This window comes from Pelmatolapia mariae, linkage group LG1 (genome assembly GCF_036321145.2).
Source record: "Pelmatolapia mariae isolate MD_Pm_ZW linkage group LG1, Pm_UMD_F_2, whole genome shotgun sequence".
In the NCBI taxonomy this organism is placed as follows: Eukaryota; Metazoa; Chordata; class Actinopteri; order Cichliformes; family Cichlidae; genus Pelmatolapia; species Pelmatolapia mariae.
The window spans coordinates 25,248,135-25,268,506 of record NC_086227.1 but is presented as its reverse complement, the minus strand read 5'-3'; the positions used below and the strand labels follow the sequence as shown (position 1 = coordinate 25,268,506).

Sequence of the window (20,372 nt, the reverse complement as noted above, 5' to 3'; positions counted from 1 at the left end):
TGGAAGAACGTGTTCCTGACCGTGTCTGTGCCGTTATGACCACAGAGTACCCATCTTCTGATAGCTGCTTCCACCAGGATAACGTGCCATGTCACAAAGGTCACATCGCTTCTTAAACATACCAATGAGTTCACTGGATTCAAATGGCCTCCCCAGTCACCAGCTCTCAAAGCAGTAGAGTCCCTTTGGGGAACGGGAGGTTCACATCATGGATGCGCAGCTGATAACTCTGCAGCAACTGTGTAATACTGTCATGCCAAAATATGGCATTGATTCTCTGTGATAAAGAATTAAAACAGTTCTGAAGGTAAAAAGGGGTCCAACTCGGTACTAGCAAAAGGTGTCCTTGATTAATTTTTGGTTTGATTTTGCTTTTATCAGAAAGGATGACGATAATGCAAACAGAGAAACAGAAAAATATTCCAAAAAATGAACAAGAAAAAATTAAATCTGGAGTTGTATTCAGTATAGTTACCGATAGTTTTATATACTTATTTTTTTTTACTCTCGATTACATGTGTTTATGCGCAATACTTGCTTATTGCTTTGTCCTCTGTATACACAGGATGTTTCTGTGCCTGTCTGCCACTCTCTCTCTCTCTCTGTGCGCGCGTGTGTGTGTGGGTATGTCTATTGTATATCATCATAGCAGAATGAATGGAGCATGAAACCATCTGTCTCCTGGTTAGATGAGAATTACACTGGCTTTATTAGATGTTTGAAACCATGCAGATGGTTATCATTATCGTGGGGAGTCAGGCACATGCACACGCAGAGATGTTTGTCGGAGTGTTATGAAGTTAAATGCACACATATATAGCTACATAAAAATGCTCTTGCATGTATGAACACTCACAGCGAGTTTCTTAAAATCTTGTAAAAAATCCTTTAACCTCCAGTCATCTCAGAAATAAATTCTCTGTGTGTAACAAATGCTTTTTTAAATACGTGCTTTCCTATGTGATGCGTCGGACAATTTAATCCCAATATTAGTTATATAAACTGTCATTTACAAAATTGAGTTTCTAAATAGGACTGAGTTTGTGTGAGTCATTAACATTACATGAACAGCAGCTCCGTGCGCTCAGCTTCATGTACACACTGGAAAGAATAATTAAGTGAATTTGCATTTATGTGTACATTTTTTAATAATATGGTCAGATCTTCAGTTACTTCTATGAATGAAAAACACTATTTATTTTAACGCAAACAAATCACTGTGCCGCTTGGATGCCTACTGAATATTTAATTTTAACATTCACAGTATTGTTAGTTTTTGAGCCTGAAGGCTAATGACAAATGGCAAAAGCTAAATGGAGTCAGGGGTATGCAGTCCATTTAATCATTCAAGGTGATGGTTAGAGGTAGTTTGATTTATAAAACTGATATTTTTTATATATTGTGAGTTTTTTTAGTCTCAGTTCGTCGGTTTGTTTTTTTTGGTTCGGTAACCTAAACATGGCGATTTGGGTCATCTGCTGCTTTAACTCTATACATATCCAAATAGTGGTGATTATAGTCATCTGCAGATTTTGCTTTTTTCACATCTAAGGATGTATTTTCACCTCCACCTGTAGTCTCAAGTCATGTTGACCTTTTTTGGGTTGTACCATTTCCAGCTTTGTTTCTCGACCCCCGGCTGCTATTTCCAAGTCAACTCAAAAGTTTCCTTTCTAATTGGTTCATGAACCCTAACAGTCACCTCTGTTACGGGATTAAGTTGTATACTGCATGAACCTTACAACCAGCTCTGCAAGACTACTACTAGACATGTGTTGCAGTGTTGCATTAGCTCATGTTATCTTTTGAACTGTTTAATTTCCTATTATTTTATTTTTCTGTATATAATGCTGTTATATGTGTTTCAGTGATCCAGTGTGGACCTCCCCCTCAAGTACAGAATGGGAAGGTGGAAGGGACCGACCATTCATGGGGATCGAGTATTAGCTATAGCTGTTTCCACGGTTATCAGCTGTCCACTCCTGCTGTGTTAACCTGTGAGGGGAATGGGACTTGGACAGGAGACGTCCCACAATGTCTGCGTAAGTTAGCGTGCCACTGCATATACTATACACTGTAGCATGCTGATGCACATTACTGTTTACATTTTAGCATTTTTAACCGATCTGTGCACCAGTACACAGTCCTAATCGTCATTTTTATGTCTTTTCAAGCTGTCCTATGTGGTGATCCTGGCTCTCCTGGAGGAGGATTCAGAGAGGGAAATATCTTTTCATACCGGTCAGTGGTTTATAAGTTAATGAATAAGTCACAGTAGTTCAGTGTATAATGTGGTTATGCTTTTTAGTTATGATAGGTATAATCATAAGTATTACATGGCCGAATGGGGACTCGACTATCTTGAAATACATTTGCTTTTTTTAAATAGCATAACTGAATTGCTACTGAATAAAAGTTGTATTATGTCTCCTACATTCTGTGCTCTACACAGCAGGTAATTTACTTGCGTTATCCTGCCACAATTTAATTTTTCACTTCAAAACCCCTTTGATAAGTTGATGAATTAATTAACATTCCTCATCACTGCCTAATTTTGTGCATTTTTGGGGTTTGTATTATAATTTAATATTTGCTTTCCTACATAGGTCAGAGGTCAGGTTCTACTGCCATGCCCCCTACTTGCTCGTAGGCTCTGCATCCAGAGTCTGTCAAGCAGATGGAAGTTGGAGTGGCCAACAACCAGCTTGCATAGGTAACTAAATGTAAACAATATGCTGACTTCATATTTATGCCCCATAATGTATATAGGAATGCAACAGAGATGCTGCTTCAGCTTTAGATGTAGATACTTCATATATACTGGATACAGGACTTTTTACAGTATCTTGATGATAGTCCAGTGTGAAACCATAAACACCCAGAAGATTTTTTGTTTCCACATGTCGGGAAACTGAGATCTGGTCAGCTTAAACAAGTTAAAATTACCTATCATGTATATGACATTTACAGAAAACAGTGTAAGATTTCAGTGCTTTTCTGGGCTTTTATAAATGCGTTAGTGTCAGTTTGTTAAAGGAAATTGAGATATCTGGTCAGTATATTGCTCCCAACACACTTTTGCATTACACACAGAAAATCATGCATAAAGACTTATACACATTAACAGAATGCTTACATAAATCATAAATACATATTCCAGTAGTTTCACAATTTTAAATGAACAATTTGTCTACTGCAAAGGAAAACATTTTATCATATTATGATTAAAATTGTGTGAAATCAGATTATTGGTAAACAAGATTGTAGAGCTTACTCATATTCACATCTTGGCATTAGTATTCCTGCATACCTAGAGCTGAAGATATTATCTCGTCAACTGATGAAGTGTGTAGTTTTGATGTCAGCATTTGGTTTCTTTAAAGATTTTATCTTGTAAAGCAGTCCTTCACTTTTTGATGTGAAATTGAGGTGTTTGTGTTCGCTGTTTTGGAAGCGTGGAGCTTATTTTGGAACAAGTTGTAAAATTACAAGGAAAAAAGTGAAATTAAATCAGTCTTGCGAGAACAGCACAGCCATCACAGAATTTCTGTCACGTTGTTCTGCTAAAAATAATTGTGTTTTTCTATGTTACTGCATATTGTTCAGATTTAAGTGCTAACTGGGTACTTACATAGAAAAGTTATACTTCTTAAGACTTAAGACTTAAGATATTTAATATTTACTATAATGTATTCTGATAGTGGTGAGGCATTGAATAATCTTCTGTGTTAAGTGCCTGAAGTCTTACCAATAATTCAAAAATCAATTAAAAAAAAAAGACTTTATTAGTTACACCTTGCAAGTACTGGTCTGGATCCACTTTTGCCTGCAGAACTGCCTTAATTTTTCATGGCACAGATTCAGTAAGGTGCTGGAAACATTCCTCAGAGCCATAATGACAAGATAGCATCACACAACTCCTACGAATTTGTCAGCTCTACATCCAAGATCTGAATCTGCCGTTCCACCACATCACAAAAAGGTGCTATACTAGACTGATAGTATCTCATGTCTGTGGGGGCTATTTGACTACAGTTAACTCATCGTCTTGTTCAAGAATCCAATTTTTCAGATGATCTGAGCTTCATGACATCGCATTAACCTGTTGGAAACAGCCATCAGAAGATGGGTAAACAATAGTCACATAGTCCGTGGTGTCCATTTGGTACAAATGGGACGAATGGTACCCCCACACCATTACACCAGCTGCAGCACCTTGGTGTGGTCTTCTGCTTCTGTAGCCCATCTGCTTCAGTGTGTTGTGCAGTCAGATATGCTCTTTTGCATACCTTAGTTGTAACAAGCAGTTATTTGAGTTAGTCTTCTATCAGCTTGAAGTCATCTTGCCATTCCCCTCTGACCTCTGGCATCAACAAGGCATTTTCACCACGAGAACTGCTGCTCATCGTACCATTCTCTGTGAACCCTACAGATGTGCAGGGAAATCCCAGCAGATCAGCAATTTTTGGCACCAAACACCATGTGTCATTCAAAGTCTGATGCTCAGTTCAAAATTCAACAGGTCCATATACTGTAGGCTGATAGACATGGACATGTCTACCGGCCTATAGTAAACACACTGAGGCCCTGCACTGTGATTTACGGATTAGATATTTGCACTAACAACCAGCTAAACAAGTGTACCTAACAAAGTAACCGGTAAGTGTATGACACTGAAAAGACTGTAAAAGATATAAATATTTCTAAAAATGTTCATTGCGTGAATGTATTTGCAGACCCAGCCTTCAACAGCTGTCGTGATCCAGGAACTCCAGCTTACGGTATCCCAGTCATGGCCCAAGGCTTTCAAGTAAGAAACATTTATTAGTGCACTATAAAACATATGTATAATTCATTACATATCTGGAACACTAATTTATTCAGGTAAGAAAGTTATAGCACCAGCTGAAGTTTTTTTCAAGTACGAGGTTTTTATTAACTCCTTTTTTCAATATTATACTGTAAGTATGCACTTGCAGATAAAAGATTGTGAAAACTAAGCACTTTATTTTACTAAAATGATGGGATTAATGTTTAACTTTGGCAGTTTTGCAGATATTTTGTTAACATTATGAAGGGCCACTACAAGTATCTCAGGATGTGTTATATAAAAGACAATTCAGCATAACTTGTGAACAAATGGCATCAATGTTCTACCACTTTCAGATGTTGCAACAATATGCCACAATTTATTAAAAGTCAGTAGCAGCAATGCAAGGAGAATGCCTAAATGCATGCATCTTCATATGAGATTAAGTACTGTAGGTCTGAACCAAGAATCAGAGACTTCATATGCAAGTGAAAAGTAAACACCAGGGAAAAGCTAACCCTCAAAGTTTTTAAGGTTCTTTTATCTTTGCACCAAGCTGTCTGGAGAAGAGATAAGAATGTGTTGATGGAATATATTGGCTGTCCAATCCTTAATGGAGTTTAAGCAAACATGCAAATCCTTCAATTTGTGAAGGCATAATTGGATATCATCTTCATATCATATTTCCCCTGACAACTCTATAAAGAGTAGGAGGACTACTAACACCAGTAGAACAACACAGACACAGCACGTGATGCAGGAGCAAAAATAGAAGTTTAAATGTTTGATAAACTTCATGATCACAACAAAAGGTAGAAAAATGGATGTGCTATAAGGTTTTAGCGGTACGTTCAAGATGAATGACTATTGTGATTACTATATGGAATTTTAGAGGCTGGGGGAAGACTTTTATCATGCTTTTTATGATAAATAGGTTGGCAGTAAGATTTCCTTCAAGTGCCGCAAAAACTACCACATCCTCGGTTCCACGACAAGAACATGCCTAGAAAACCTGACCTGGAGTGGAACTCAACCTGAGTGTATAGGTAAGGAAAAACTCTGTGCACAATCACATTTGTATCTGCGGCACATCAGTAAAAAAAAAAACTTGAGCTAATTTAAGTCAGTGTTGGTGGTTGTATTTGTAATTTCATGGAGAAAAACTTCCTATCTTGTTTTAAACTACAGCATGGATGTGTTTATGATAACTGCTCATTCTCCTCCCTGTCACTCAGCCCATTCATGCAGACAGCCAGAGACCCCCAGTAATGTAGATGTTCGATCTATGGACCTGCCTACCTTGGGATACACTCTGATCTACACCTGCCAAGAAGGTTTCTATCTGGCTGGGGGCTCAGAGCACAGAACCTGTAAAAGTGATGGTAGATGGTCAGGAAAACCACCGCTCTGCAAAGGTATTCAGATTGTATCTTGAAAATGCACTGCTTGTAAAATGTGCTGATATGTTGCCTAAAATCTAGAATGGATGTCATATTCCCATATGGTTTAAGATAAATACAGCTTATCACACTAATATTATTTCTGTGCTCTGGGAAATCAGCCTCAGGCGTATGAATGCTGTTGTTGTTGATATTTTTTATCACATACTCATGGCGCTATCTGTTCTCAAAGATGAGGAACTGATGGCTGTGAATGTTGTGATATACAAGTGTATAGCAACAAGACAATAATACCCAGACAGGAAATGGACTGCCAGCTGTTTTCTGTCTCTTGTCTTGAAGTAGCACATGGCAATGAAAAAGCAATTAGATAATGGGGTTTTTTTAACGAGTGCTTTTCCTGTTTGCTCAGTCCCGTCACATACTTATATTTTCCCAAATCTACCAAATGCTCTCTCTGCATAACTTTAAATGTCAAGCAAACAGCATTTATCTTTGTGCTTTTTAATGTTTCAGTTGGAGTCAAAGTCAATCCCAAAGGCAGAGGAGATACAGATGTCCAAAAGAACAAGATTCGTGGTATGCAGAGTAAACAACACATTCACTTACACCACAAATGTACCGTGTTATCCATGTTTGTAACAGAGTTCATTAAATTGCGCTTTGATAAACAAGATTGAGACAAAGTATTCCCCAAAGAGGGTATTGAGATTGCAGTGAGTGTTCATTCCACAGAGCTTTTTGATTTTATAGGATGACAGTGAAATGCTGTGAAGTACAGCTGAGATGCAGCAAATAAATCAGTGAAAACATTCAGGTGAAATACCACTTAATACCTTATGGGTTTTAAGTAGGATTTTGTAATCAATATATGCATTTAGAAGGAGACAGTTTTGATCTTCCATGAATCCTGCAGCTGCTGTGTTTTAAAGAAGTCCTGTTTCTAAATGTAGGATTCAGACAAACTCACACTGGCCTGTTCAATTATGAAGTAACTAAAAGGTAGAAGTGCTGTGTCTTGTCTTGTCAAATATTTAAGACTAATCCTAATAATAATAAATGCTTCTTCCCTGTTTGTGACCTGTAATGTTATTTAGTGTTAACAGGGAAAGGGTGCAGATTATAGCTGACAAAAATATCCAAAAAACAGTGTGACATTAATGATATTTGACTTTATTGCAGTTCCAGTGGATGTCTTCTCTCCGAACTCTGAGTGGAGCGGCTTCTATGAGTACCTTGGGAAGAGACAGGCCACTGCCTTTACGGTTACTGGGTTCAATGCTACTAGTGGTCGAGTCAACGTCACATTACTGGAAACCAGCGGCGTGTCCATCAGATTGTCAGGTAAAACAAGAAAGGAAGCACTCAAAGCAAAATTTATTATTCACGTTTATAAATTTGCTTTGAGTGTTGTTAGAGAGGAGCTAGTATTCTACTTTCAGACTGTGTGAAACACATTAATGCAGTTTTATACATAAAACAGAACCAAGAAACACTTAAGCCAGTTTGTTGCTTCAGTTAAACAAAGCCTGATGTAAGTCTTACAAGTCCTAAATTATATTTGAAATACACCGATGTGCAATAGTCTTGAGCCACCTCTTATTTCTTTTCATTTTGTTTCCAAGGAGCCCGACCTCGTGTTTTTTTTTTTTAAATTCACCTGACCATTTCCAGAAGAATGTTTATTTATTCATTTATTTATTTATTTATTTTAAAGTCGCTTAGGACTGGCTGACAATTCATTCAAGCACAAAGGAGGCACCTTACTTAAGGGATAAACCACAGTTTTATATACACATAACAAAAAATGTGGCAAAAAGTCCATTTTAAATTGCATCTTTAGACACTTTGTTACTAGCAGCCTGTTGCAAAAGCACATAATTTGTTCCCTTTTCTTTAGTTGAATCTGTGAAAAATAACAAAAAGTAACACAGTTCAACAGGCATAAAATAGTATTTTTGCAATAACAAAGTGATTCCCAAAGAGCTGCTGCCACAAATTTGGCAAATCTCAACATGGTGTGCAGTATGTCCTTAAAACAACAAGGAGCCAGGACAAACAGAGGACAAAAGAAGCGAAGGACCAAATAAATTGTCTACAGCAGATGAACATTATTTGAAAGTCATGTCCTTAAGGAATAGGAAAAAAATAGAGCAAAACCCTGACACAGGACCTGAGAGATACATGCGGCCGTTCAGTGGATCAGAAATGGTTTCATGGAAGTATGCCTGTCAAGCATCAACCATGCAGTAACGCCTGGAAAGCCACTGATTGGCAAGAGCTTAATTTTTCATCATAACAGTGATCCCACTCACACTTCCAATATAGTAAAAGCATACTTGCATTAAAAAAACCACAATGGAACACTGAGTCATGGATTGTCTTCCTCAAACCCCGCACCTATTGAAGCAGTGTGGGATCATCTTTACAGAGAATGGAACAAAAGGCAGCCAACATCCAAAGAAGACCTTTGGAATGTCCTTTAAGAAACTTAAGAAACTTGGAGAACTATTCCTGGCTGTGTTGAAGAATAAAGGTGGTCATACCAAATAGTGATTATCACGCTCTTAATTTTTTGTCTCCCTTTTTTGCCTATTATTTCCAATTATGTTAACATTGGACCCATTTTCCCAGCAAAATATAAAGAAATATAGAGTGACACAGATTCATCAAATATAGAAAAAAGTTAAAAATACTTGATTTTATACGATGTGAAGGTCTGAACTTTCTTATTGCACTGACTTTGTTGTCAGTGAGTTAACATTTGCATTTATTAAATGTAGTGTAAATATCACAGAAGCAGCACTGCTATAGGTGCAAATACACAGCAGGTTATTAAAGATCTGATTTTCTTTGCACAATATTAGCAAAGCATCATTGGTATCTATGTTAAATCTGGCACATTCCTTTATATTGCACATTTTTCTAAACACTGTTCTGTTTAATTTATATGAACCATAGATTTATGTGTTTAAAAAATTACTAGTTGGTAAAAAAAACAAAAACCAAGAAGTCCCTTACAGTGGAATTTAACTGTCAGCCAGTCGAGTAACTTCATCTTAGATTTCTGATGTCTCACTTATATGGATTTGTCATATTAAACAGCAGCAGTTTTGTGTTGTGTAGTTAACCAAGTAGAGACATGTAGCTGAAGGGTAAATGTCACTTTTTCCTTAGTAATGTGTCATGTGCCTGGTGAAGAAAAGTATGATCATTAAACAGTGTCAAAGTGTCTTCTTCTTCCTGTTTGCTTATCAACTTTTCTGTCAGTCTTTTCACTTCTCAATTTCCAGTTGCACCTTTGCCTCTGTGTCTTTCTCTTTGCATTTTTAACCGCTTTCTAACGTTCGAACCGCTAACAAAAAAACCAAGGCACTAGCCAAGCTATTTGTATATTTAACTGTTCTCTATCTCTATCCAGGTACCTACAAGTCAGAGGAAAACCAGCTGCTATTGAAGGTCTACCAGGTGAAAGGGCCAACAGAGCACTACTACAGCAAGTTTAAAAATGACAACTGGGCCATGGATGGATATGTAAGAAAACTTCCTCTTCTTTTCCCGTATCAAGCATTTTTTGCTTCTTGTCAAAGAGGTGCGTTGTGATATGGATATATATAATATAATAATACAGATATAAAGATTTTGTTTTTCTGAATCCACCAAGTAAGCATCAGTCATCTAGAGTCAGGTACTGGCAACACATTTCTTTTTGTGGATATTCCGTATCATAGCAACCAAAGCATCGGAGCTGAAAAAAATCTGTGCCTCTAAAGCACTCTTAAGCACTCCCAGCTGGGCATTTTAAGAGGAGTGCCTGTACTACCCATTATAGCATATTTCAGAACAAATCCTTGCATTTATAATTGTGGAAACTGACTTTGTGCAATGCTTCACAAAATGATGGTGTCACTTTACTGCTCAGTAAACAGCTGCCTGTCTGTCATACAGGCAGGAATGAATCAGTCAGTGTGGGAGTGAATTTGGACACGGCTTGTTGTCACCATGAGATGCCCAGGCATGTGTATAACTCCAGAAGTTAATATCCTCAACACGATATTGTTCCAGCATGTAACTCTCCACAGGATCACAAATCTGGAGCTGAGTTATTCAATAATTATTCCACATTTTCTCCATGTATCCCAAATTTCTTTTTGACACGTAGCGTTGTATACATTAGTTTCCAACTGCTTTGATTAAGAAAACCAGACAAATAATGAAAAAAAGCCCACTTCTTCATTATGTGATGCAAATGTGAAGAAATATGCAACCTCAAAATTGATATTCAAAGCTGGGACTTTTTTTGGTCTACATATTGTATCGCTGAGAAATTTGACAGACAGCTGGTCATGTTTGACATGTTGACAGAGAGGAGAAGTGAAAAACTGAGTAACTGTGTGTAGGAACTGTAAAAGATTGTTGTAGACACACATGAAGGAAAGAAGTGTCAGAAAGAATGAAGGAAGGAATGATGGACACACAGACAGACAGCTAATCTGGATGCAAATGAAAGAAAGTGATGGCGTGGCTCGGTGAGATTCCGATTCCCGAAAAAGACAATCTTACAGTCAGAAGATGAAATTTTGATTGTTGATCTCGGAATAAAGCAGTCCTCAAATTCTGAACTAGATGAACAGTGGAGCAGGGGGTTGATAGAGAGCGGGATATGGAGCACAGTGTAGAGGATGTGGTATTCATCCATCAACCCATTTTCAGGTTGCAGGAGGGCTTCAGCCTGTCTCACCTGTCAAAGAAGCACCCGGGACAGGTGCCACTCCATCACAGGGCTAACAAAGACACACACTCTCACATTCACACCTACAGCAAATAGAATTGCCAGTTAACCTACCGGCAACACTTCGGACTGAGGAAGGAAGCTGGAGTACATGGAGGAACTCCATGAATAAACAGGCTTCAGTTCAATTCAGTTTTGTCATGCCATTGTATTATAAGGTAAAGAACTTACAATAATAGAGAGAAAATCCCAAGAACCAAACAGCTCACTTTATGCTAGCAGCTGGCGAGAGTGGGAAGGAAAAACTCCCTTTGAACAGGAAGAAGGGGAGGGGCAGCCATCTGCAGCAACCACTTTTTTTCAGGACATTGTGCTTATGTAACAAAATTGCATGAAGGGTTTACATCTAAATATATGTGTTCAAGTCACCATTTTGGCCAGATTTATAGAGAAGAATTTTCACCACCAGATTCAAACCCAAAAATTTCTTGCTGTGAGAAGATAGTGTTAAATACTGAACCATTATACTGCCAAGGGTAGTACATCAAAAGTATACCCAACATGAAACAGTTTATTGAATTTAGTGCATTAATGCATTTTATAAAAACAACACTTTAAATAACTGATCATGCAAATTGTGGCTGCATGCAGTATACTGTATATTACATTAACAGTATACTTTACAGTACTGTAAGTTCCTATTAAATTGTACTTCTGTTTTTCAGGTTACTGCTGAATCGGACCAGAAGACGTTTGTCTACCAGGGCCATATTCACAGTAAAGATTTTGGCAAGTTCTATCTGACAAGACAAGGTGGGCTTTTTTGTAATGTCACCATCAGTATTAACATTATGGAAGCACTAAAATATTTAATATTAATGAGGTCTTTTTATCAGTTAAATCATATAAAATAAATGTTGCTTCAGCCTAAATAGACACAGGAGAGAAACTAACAATGCAGAAAGCTTCTTTTAACCATGCACAAAGAGGCGTTTGTGTGCAGGAGCTTATGCATGTGTTGGTTTATCTGTGTCTTTGTCCCTAGACCCTGTAACCATGCCGATGGACCCATCAAACCCTTACACAAACAGCAGCTCTGTGGCAGCAGCCATCTTAGTTCCTTTCTTTGCCCTCATCCTCTCCGGATTTGCCTTCTACCTCTACAAGCACAGGTAAGCTATATCATCAACATCAGTCCTTCAAGGAAAAACAGACGAGCGGCAGAGTAGAATACAAAGCAGGTGTTCTGGCTTTTCTTCAATCTCTGATATAAAAAAGGCAATAAGTAATAACTTAGTAACTAATGTCAGTGAAATTTTATATTTTGTTTTGATGCTTATAATGAACATGTGAAGAGCATCTAATCGTTTAATTTTCAAGATCTTCACCTGATAAAATCTGCTTTTAATTATTTAAAGATGATCATTTTCAAATGGATTATAAGGGTTTCATTGATTTAGTTCTTTCATTCAGCTAATGCAGTTAGTTATTTGGTGTATTTACATCATGTCTGTCAGTTACAAAGATGCCTGCAAAGGCATGACGTATTGAATTAGTGACTCTCTTGGTTCCACTTCCATACTTCTCATTCTAAATGGGCTGACACCAAAACTTAAGCATGCATCTTTTAAGACTCACAAAGTACAACCAGTCCTAAAGAGATTAATTATACATTTTTGAAAGCAATCCGTTTGTGCGTTCTTTGTCCCTAATTGAGTTGAGAAGGTGGCAGTTTGATACATTTTAGCACAGACAGGTTTACAGACGTTTGAAAAATGTAATTATAGCTCTTAAACTCTAAGCCCATGTGGGTTAAATCTGATTGACCTCAGATATTAATTATTGTTCCTAGAAAGTTCACAGCAGGCTTACAGTGACTTAAGATGCCAGATAATTCAGGACTATACTGAGGGTAAAATGTCATCTCGATGTTTTCTCTTTAAGACTTGTGTGAGATTTTACAGTTTGAGGACATTGCCGTAATCAGTCAAAGTTTTACAAAGTCATCTTTTGCAGCTAGACTATGGACGCTAACACACATTAATCTGTTGGCTTGTCATTTATGGTAGCTCTGTGCTACAGCTTTTAGTATGCAATGAGCCTTGTAGAGTCTATTTAGACCTATTTTAGCTTGCACAATAGTTGCATGTATTTTGCTATGCTTTAGTTAACATTCTGTGAAGGCTCGTATGCCAACGGATGTGCACAGGGTCATGCAGATTTGCACAGACAAACAGCACATTTTGCATAATATGCACTCATTAGTCTTCTAGCCTAGTAACTCTATCATTGCATCATATTTGTTATACAACCTGATTGCCAGTTAGCAATGTGCAATGCTGGTTGATGTATATTAAAGCTGATGGTTGTATGCAGGACATTGTCTGCTGACACAGATGACAATGAGAGACCAAAAGATACCTGGGGGCCTGGCGGCAGGTAAGACTGGCACCTGTCATCCATCTGGTTCAAACAACAACCAGACCTCCGCCCGCCGCCACATCCTCCGTCAAACTTCTCATCTATTGTTTTTAGTTTTCGGACTTTTCTTTGTGCTGTTTAGTAAGGCTGCACAGTTACCCCAAAATGTTGCTCTGAAGTGAGGGAAATAAATTGAAAACTAAATCAATTAGAACCAAAATAAGTTTCACTTCAGAAGTTATTGGAATAGCAGGACTCTCCTTATTCACTAAAGGTGATTTTGGGGGAGCCTTTATTTTCTCCCTTCCAAAAAAACAAAGAAATGTTTTTTTTTAAATAGTGCAGCCCTACTTTGTTAAAACAGCAGTCATTTAAAGTTTGTAAAAAAGGGCATTTTATTTTGTCTTTGATCTCATTGTCATCCTTCTGTCAGCATGATGTCATCAAGAAGAAGTGCAGTTTTTGACCTGATAGAAATGGGTTGATCAAAGCACGTGAAATGTTTGCTTTTTAAAATTGCTTGTCTTTTATTACCTATAATGGAAAAAAAATCCTCACTAAAACGGTAGCAGGATGGAAAAGTTAGCGTGGCGAGCCTATCATAATGCCTAGCCGACATAATGGCAAGCCAACAGAAGATAATGTACAGTACAGAGAATGTACGGTAGTAGCTTATACTACTAGCTTATGCACTAAAACTAAGGTGTGAGTGGGTGACACTACAGTTTTCTTGCTCTGGCCCATATGTCTGCACAGTATCTATAATACTGTCAAAGCAATTATGGTTGCCATTTTTCATTCTACCAATAAAATTAAACTATTGCACCTACAGCCATGACCAGTGCAGCAATTTAAGCTACTGCCACGCAGGGAGGTCTGCAGTGTGTGTTACTGTGTGCAGTTTTGTAAAGTAATGGGTTGAGCATGTAGGGTAGGCTTAGTGGTTCCCCAGGGTTGGATTTCTACCCGTGCGCACACACGTACATACACTCTTAATGAGGTCAGAGTCAAACAGCGTTTTTGCTGCAGCGCTCCTCCCTGCTAATAGTTCCACAGGGTCTGGGAGTAAGTGATTACATCTAACTGGATTATAGGACCTGATTATCCAAAAATTTAATCGGCGACAAACAGTCAAATTAGAGGGAGGTTGTCATATAGTATATCCGTTTGAACCCCTGCAGTAACTTTCTTAAAAAAAAAAAATCAAGCAGGCTGAGTAATAATAAATTTGCATATTTTTGAACCGGTGCTATTGGATGATGGCAGTTTGCATGCTGATATGCTCATATAAGAGCAGTGGATGGGCACTGGGCGGCCAAACTACTCAAACCAGAGTGTTATGGTACATGCTCTCATTCCTGCCGTAAATTTTCACTGCAATTTGTAGATTTTTACTAGAAAATTCCTATTACAAACTTTGCTCTTTTAACCTTAAGGGTGAAGTTGCAGACCAACATGCATAACAAGCCAGCTGACATGACAGAGAGAAGTCATTTCTTTTTTCTTTTAAATTTCATTTTACAGCTATATTTGGCAAAAATAAATTAGTTAATTAAGTTAATTCTTAACCATTAGACTTAGATGACTTTGTCTTAAGTAGTGAAACTCGGCCATTCTGCTGTCCATTAATTGTTTTCTTTTCTGTGCTTTTTGAAGTTAAAATCCTCAATAGGGCATAAAAATGAATAAATACAGCAATAGTCTTTTTTTTAACAGCTAACTTTTCGCTCCCAAGAAAAGCTAAGCGTTCTCACCTTGACTTCAGAGAAGAGCTGCTACTTTGCGCAAAGTGTTTCTTTCAAAATTCAAATATAAAATGCATTCAGAAACATACCACAGACACTTAAATGGCGGGCTAGTCCGTGAAAGGAGCATGGTGGATCTTTGTCCGATCCTTGGCTGGTCCCCCGCTGGTCTGTGGCCATAATGAGATCCCCTGCGAGCAATGTAGTCAGTGCAGCCACAAGTGGTAACGCCCTTAAGTAGTATGTAGGGAAAAACAATTATAATATCTCATGTTTCCACCAGGGGGAGCAGCCATAATGAAACATAATTTATTTACTTCCTGCTATATTCATGCATTTTAAATTTGCTCAGGGCTGCTATGTACCTTTCTGTAAAACATCAATGTATATATTTGTTTTCAGCAAATATAAGAGTTTGTTCAGGTTGAGCCAGAAGACAAACAGTGACAGAGTTATTGCTGATGAATGTTTCTGAACATAAAGGCTAAAAATGTGTTTTTTTAATAGAATTGCAAATATTTGTATATAAAAACTAAAATCTAAGCTTAAATGTGAGATAAATATTAACGAGTGCTTTCAGAGAATATTTTAAATGTGTGTTCAAAAGGGCAAGTGACAGAGAGCACTCCCATTGTGTACCAGGTTGTGTACAGTATGAAATCCAGCACAAGCAGAGCCACCTGATTCTCTAGCGTTTTTGGCTCTGGTTCAGTTCACTACTACTACTAGGCTTCTAGATCACCGTAGTGTATCAGTCACTAAACCTTGAGGCTCAATAACTGATGGCTGGTTTGATTGTTTTTTGTTCTAAATGTTGGACAGTCTGTGTGCAAAAATGTTTTCTTAGGTAAACAGTTTCACAGGCCTGTGTAAATTCTTCCTGGATTGAAAATATGACTGCTGTACTGTTTTACTGCATAGTTTACTTTTCCATTTGTGCTTCAGTTCCCATCCACTTTCGGTTGTAGTGTATTTTTTGCTCCTGACCATTTAATAAAGTTTAAAAAAAGTAGCTCTGTGTAACTCATGCAATGGCATTTTTCTTTTCTCTTTTAGGACACGTCCAAAGGTCCAGTTCAATGGCTATGTTGGCCACGAGAGCTCCAATGGTCAGGCATCATTTGAAAATCCAATGTATGACACCAACATGAAACCCACTGAGGCTAAGGCAGTTCGATTTGATACCACACTCAATACCGTCTGCACTGTGGTATAGTCCAGCTATCATGCCACTGCCCATACAGTGGTTCAGTCCAGCATCCATTGCTGTAGTCTGCAGTGTGGTTTAACCAAACAAAAACAAAAGGACTAACGTAGGATTTGGACTCGTCACCATGAGCAGTCGCTGTGTAGCAAGCTGGTCCTCGTACAGCATCATCTGCACAGTGATGCAGCTCTACTCCACTTCCTACCTGAACAAGGATAATACCCCCCTGTAGTCTGAAAGAGGAAAAAGGGAGAAAATCAGTTGGAACCTATAAGCATGGGAGGAGACAATGACGTCATCAAGTAACACAAAGTCTGTCGTTCAGGAGATCCAATGCTGTAATTCAGACATTAGGGAAAAACACAAATTTAGGATACAATTAATTAAATTCCCTGAAAGAACATGTTTGTCCAGTTTTGGCTGACGTGCTTTTTCACAATCTTCTTATAGAAAGAGTTTTATATGGCCAGTGTCATATGGGCCTCAGAAATCCCCTCTACAATTAAACTTGTTCATACTGATCTATCCCAGTGCCCCTTACGAACTCCCCTGCTGCAGGCCAGGAATGGGTTTGACTCATTTGAGGTTCAGACCTCAGGGGAAACTCATCCACCCTCCAGACATTAGATGGTTCATATATGTAGATATACCTCTTTCTGGATTTCCTTTATATGGGACTTGACAGGACTATACCCTGAGACGTAATGACACTTTAACAGAGTCTATTCAAAAAATAACAGTGATTGCACAGACTGCTGTAAGACCGACAAAACATACTGACATAATAACACTCTCATTCAGTCCTGGACACTGGAATGAAATTAGTGCTAATTGTGATGGACGAGTGCTAATCAAGCCAGGGTTGAGTAGAAGCTGCAGTGAAGTTTGACGATGTTTTAGCCTATTTGGAGATCTGAACGAGTTGGGTTCAATATAGCAGGACAATCACAGAGTTAGTAAAGTTTAGTTGTCAGTTAATTATGGGTTTCTGTAATTGTCTTTACCTTATTTCGCCTTTTCTAATAATGTCTACACACAGTAGATAGCAACTTATTAGGCTAAAACATACCAAATCAGGCTTGTGCAAACAAAGTTTTCCCCAGGTTCAGTATCAGAACCTGTGGACTTATTTTAGATGTCAATTGAACATTTTCAAATATTATTATATAAAGGTACAAAATACATGCAGTCAACTTAATACAATATTCCACAGTAGCACTAGGCAAGCTGAGATAAACCAGAAAACCAGACATTTGAGTTGCCCGGTTGGTGTACGCAGTGGACTGGTTTCCAGAGGCCTGTCTAATACAATCAAGGAGTCAGACAACTGATTCTCGTTCTTAAACTAGCCAGGATTCTGTGCTTGGTGGCTGAACAAGTGGAAGCCTGGAGGCAATAAGCTGTCAGGATCGTCGACTGCTGCAATCAGCTGTAGCCAAATCCAGGAAATGAATTGTCTTCTCATAGGTCTGATCGGGACTATCAGTCAGGAAATGACTGATTTTATATACTCTCCAGCCACAAAATCAGAAATAGATGAACTGATTGACAGATTCTTTGACTGACAGACGCAAACAAAAGGACAGATAGACACCTCTGTCAGTCGTGCTGGAAGGAGGACATGTTGCTGTGGAAGCAGAGGCAAATAGTCTCTTATTGTCTCTTCTGGCATTTTTCTTCAGTGAAGATATTGATGAACAGACTCGTATGTTCAAAACCCCAGTGGCCCCATGGGACTTCCCAAACCACTGCTGCCGGGGACCCCAAAATATAAACTTTATATAAACCGCACAAATTTTGCACTAGTGTGTTTTTCTGACTGGGTTATGAAAAAAAAATGAATAATTTTTGGGTCTGAAATGGGTTTGGAAAATGAGTAATTAAAAAATAGCATTTTATTCAAAAACTTCTATCTTTAAAAAGATGACAAAAATGATTAAATACAGGGTTACAGAGTGTTTGTATATACACATTTATATTTCACACTCCCTGTAAGCAGAAGGTGTGACCACATGCTATACTGTTGTTTAGTTTGTTGCCATGACAACACGCTAGCCAACCAGAAAGTTGGGAATAGTTTACCTGTGGACCTCCAAGCAGGAAAGGAAATGTCGTCCTGCCATTTAGAAACTTTGCTGTTTCTGAAAGCTCATACTGAAAATTGTTAGTAATATCTAACACTTTAAATACAATCTTTCAAAAAGATTTTATAATGTGCAGTTTGGTCCCAGTGAAACATTGGTGCCACGTTACTAATATGGGACGCACATGGCCCAAGACCAGAAGGCTCTGTAGCAGGAGAACATCACCGGTAGTCATTTTACCAATAATCAGTGATATTGGGGAGGCGTTTGTGCAGAACTCAAAGGAGACCAGAAGGCAATACCCACCCCAGTCACTGCCTCTTTATGCTGCCATCTGGCCAGTGATACAGAAGTATTCAGTGCTACATCACCAGACTTTGAAGCAGTTTCTATCTTCAGATTTCCCATTCAGTGAGAAAAACTACTTATTTAAACTATCAAATCTGTCAGTTTTTTATAATTTGCAATGTGAGAATGTGAGGACTACATGTACAATTTTGTACTTTAACTTTGTGTTGCTCGAATATTTACAGTGTTAGATATATAGTATATCAAATTCAGAGGATTCTACTGCTACAGTTGTAGCCGTTGATTGTGTGAGCTTTCAGGAATAACAAGTGACTGTTTCTGTAACGCTCTTTAAAAACGCTCTTTCGACACACATTGTCATGCATCGTTTCGACACATCAAATATCTGATGCACATTATCTTGTTTGAACACACCTTTTTAAAGAGCGCACAACCTATTTGCGTTGAGAATTGGTAATTTACCACAGAGGACAAAAAGATACAGCATGAAGACAACATGCACAATTATTGTTGTCGATAGTTATCGTCCCCTGAGCCCCTCCATTGTTTGAGAAATACCTCGTGTGCAGAGAGTAAGTTACGTCCTGCTTATCAATGCTGGAACCTCACTGCAACAAATACACAAGCTTAGTGAGTGCGACCCTAGTCGGCTTAATTTCCTGCTATTTTAAATCAAAACGCTGTTCTAGCATCAATCGTTTTTCAGGACTCAAAAAAGATTCGGTAGTTTCAAGTCGCTTACCAAGCTTGTTATTTCTCGCAGTGTCCTCTCAAAATATTTTTATTTTTCGAAAGATGCTGCACTTGGTTTAAATCACAGATGTTAACTGCTTTTATCGTCTGTCGTTGTCTTTAGGTCTGTTTCCTGTTCCACACTCCATGCACAACATTGAGTCATTGTTTTTATACGTCAAGAATTTGCTTTAACCTTACGCAAATTTTTTTTAATTGTCCAAAATGTTATTTTATTTATGTTTCCCATGTCCATGGTATGTATGTTTTCATCTACACCTATTCATTCATTCACACAGTATGAAATAGTGAATAGATAATGATAATAATACCCTAAAAACCATGTTATAGTGAGTCTGGCAAAGGTTAATTTAACTGAAATATGTAGACTTTCACTATAACCTAAATACAGGGATTTAAAAAAGCATTCAGCATGAGGAGGTTGTCACAGCCACCTGTTATGAGATAAGGAAGAATAAATTAACAGCAAATGGAGAGGAAGGGGGGGTGTTTAGATTTTCAGCTCCGGTAATTGAATGTGTCTGTACACACAACCCTAAATGCTGGAAAAGTGAGCTGGAACAATAATCATTATGTATGGAGGAATTATACCTCATTGTCAGCCTGTCATTTATAGCTTCGGTATCAGGGTCATGGTCAGACAGCCAAAAATAGCACCAATGTGATGCAGACAAAATAAAAATACACAGACGAGTGTAGTGGCTAAAATAATAGCAATAACCACAAGTCAGAAGATGCATATTTAAAGTCTCTTCACAGGAATAAACAAGACTTCTGTAAACAAAAATAGAGCATCTGTTCACACCTCGTGAGCCTCCACTCTCTTTTTTTACTGTTAGAGTGCACCCCGTGACTCTGTTTTAATTGATTTAATTAATTCAGTTGAGAGTTCCTATGGAGTCAAGAGTGCA

At 38.0% G+C, this 20,372-nt stretch overlaps 1 protein-coding gene across 1 annotated transcript in view; it reads left to right on the top strand.

Moving 5' to 3' along the window:
• Positions 1–19,684, top strand: part of LOC134629644 (CUB and sushi domain-containing protein 1-like) — a 316,340-nt gene extending 296,656 nt beyond the window's left edge. Inside the window, exons 62-74 of the mRNA XM_063477161.1 lie at positions 1,869–2,042; positions 2,175–2,241; positions 2,607–2,713; positions 4,737–4,810; positions 5,745–5,856; positions 6,046–6,225; positions 6,727–6,789; positions 7,393–7,554; positions 9,632–9,744; positions 11,668–11,755; positions 11,988–12,114; positions 13,319–13,381; positions 16,165–19,684. Of these exons, the coding sequence (XP_063333231.1) occupies positions 1,869–2,042; positions 2,175–2,241; positions 2,607–2,713; positions 4,737–4,810; positions 5,745–5,856; positions 6,046–6,225; positions 6,727–6,789; positions 7,393–7,554; positions 9,632–9,744; positions 11,668–11,755; positions 11,988–12,114; positions 13,319–13,381; positions 16,165–16,324 (1,490 nt within the window). The 3' untranslated portion in view covers positions 16,325–19,684. The remainder of the gene's footprint in view (positions 1–1,868; positions 2,043–2,174; positions 2,242–2,606; positions 2,714–4,736; positions 4,811–5,744; positions 5,857–6,045; positions 6,226–6,726; positions 6,790–7,392; positions 7,555–9,631; positions 9,745–11,667; positions 11,756–11,987; positions 12,115–13,318; positions 13,382–16,164) is intronic.
• The last annotated feature ends 688 nt before the right edge of the window (positions 19,685–20,372 follow it).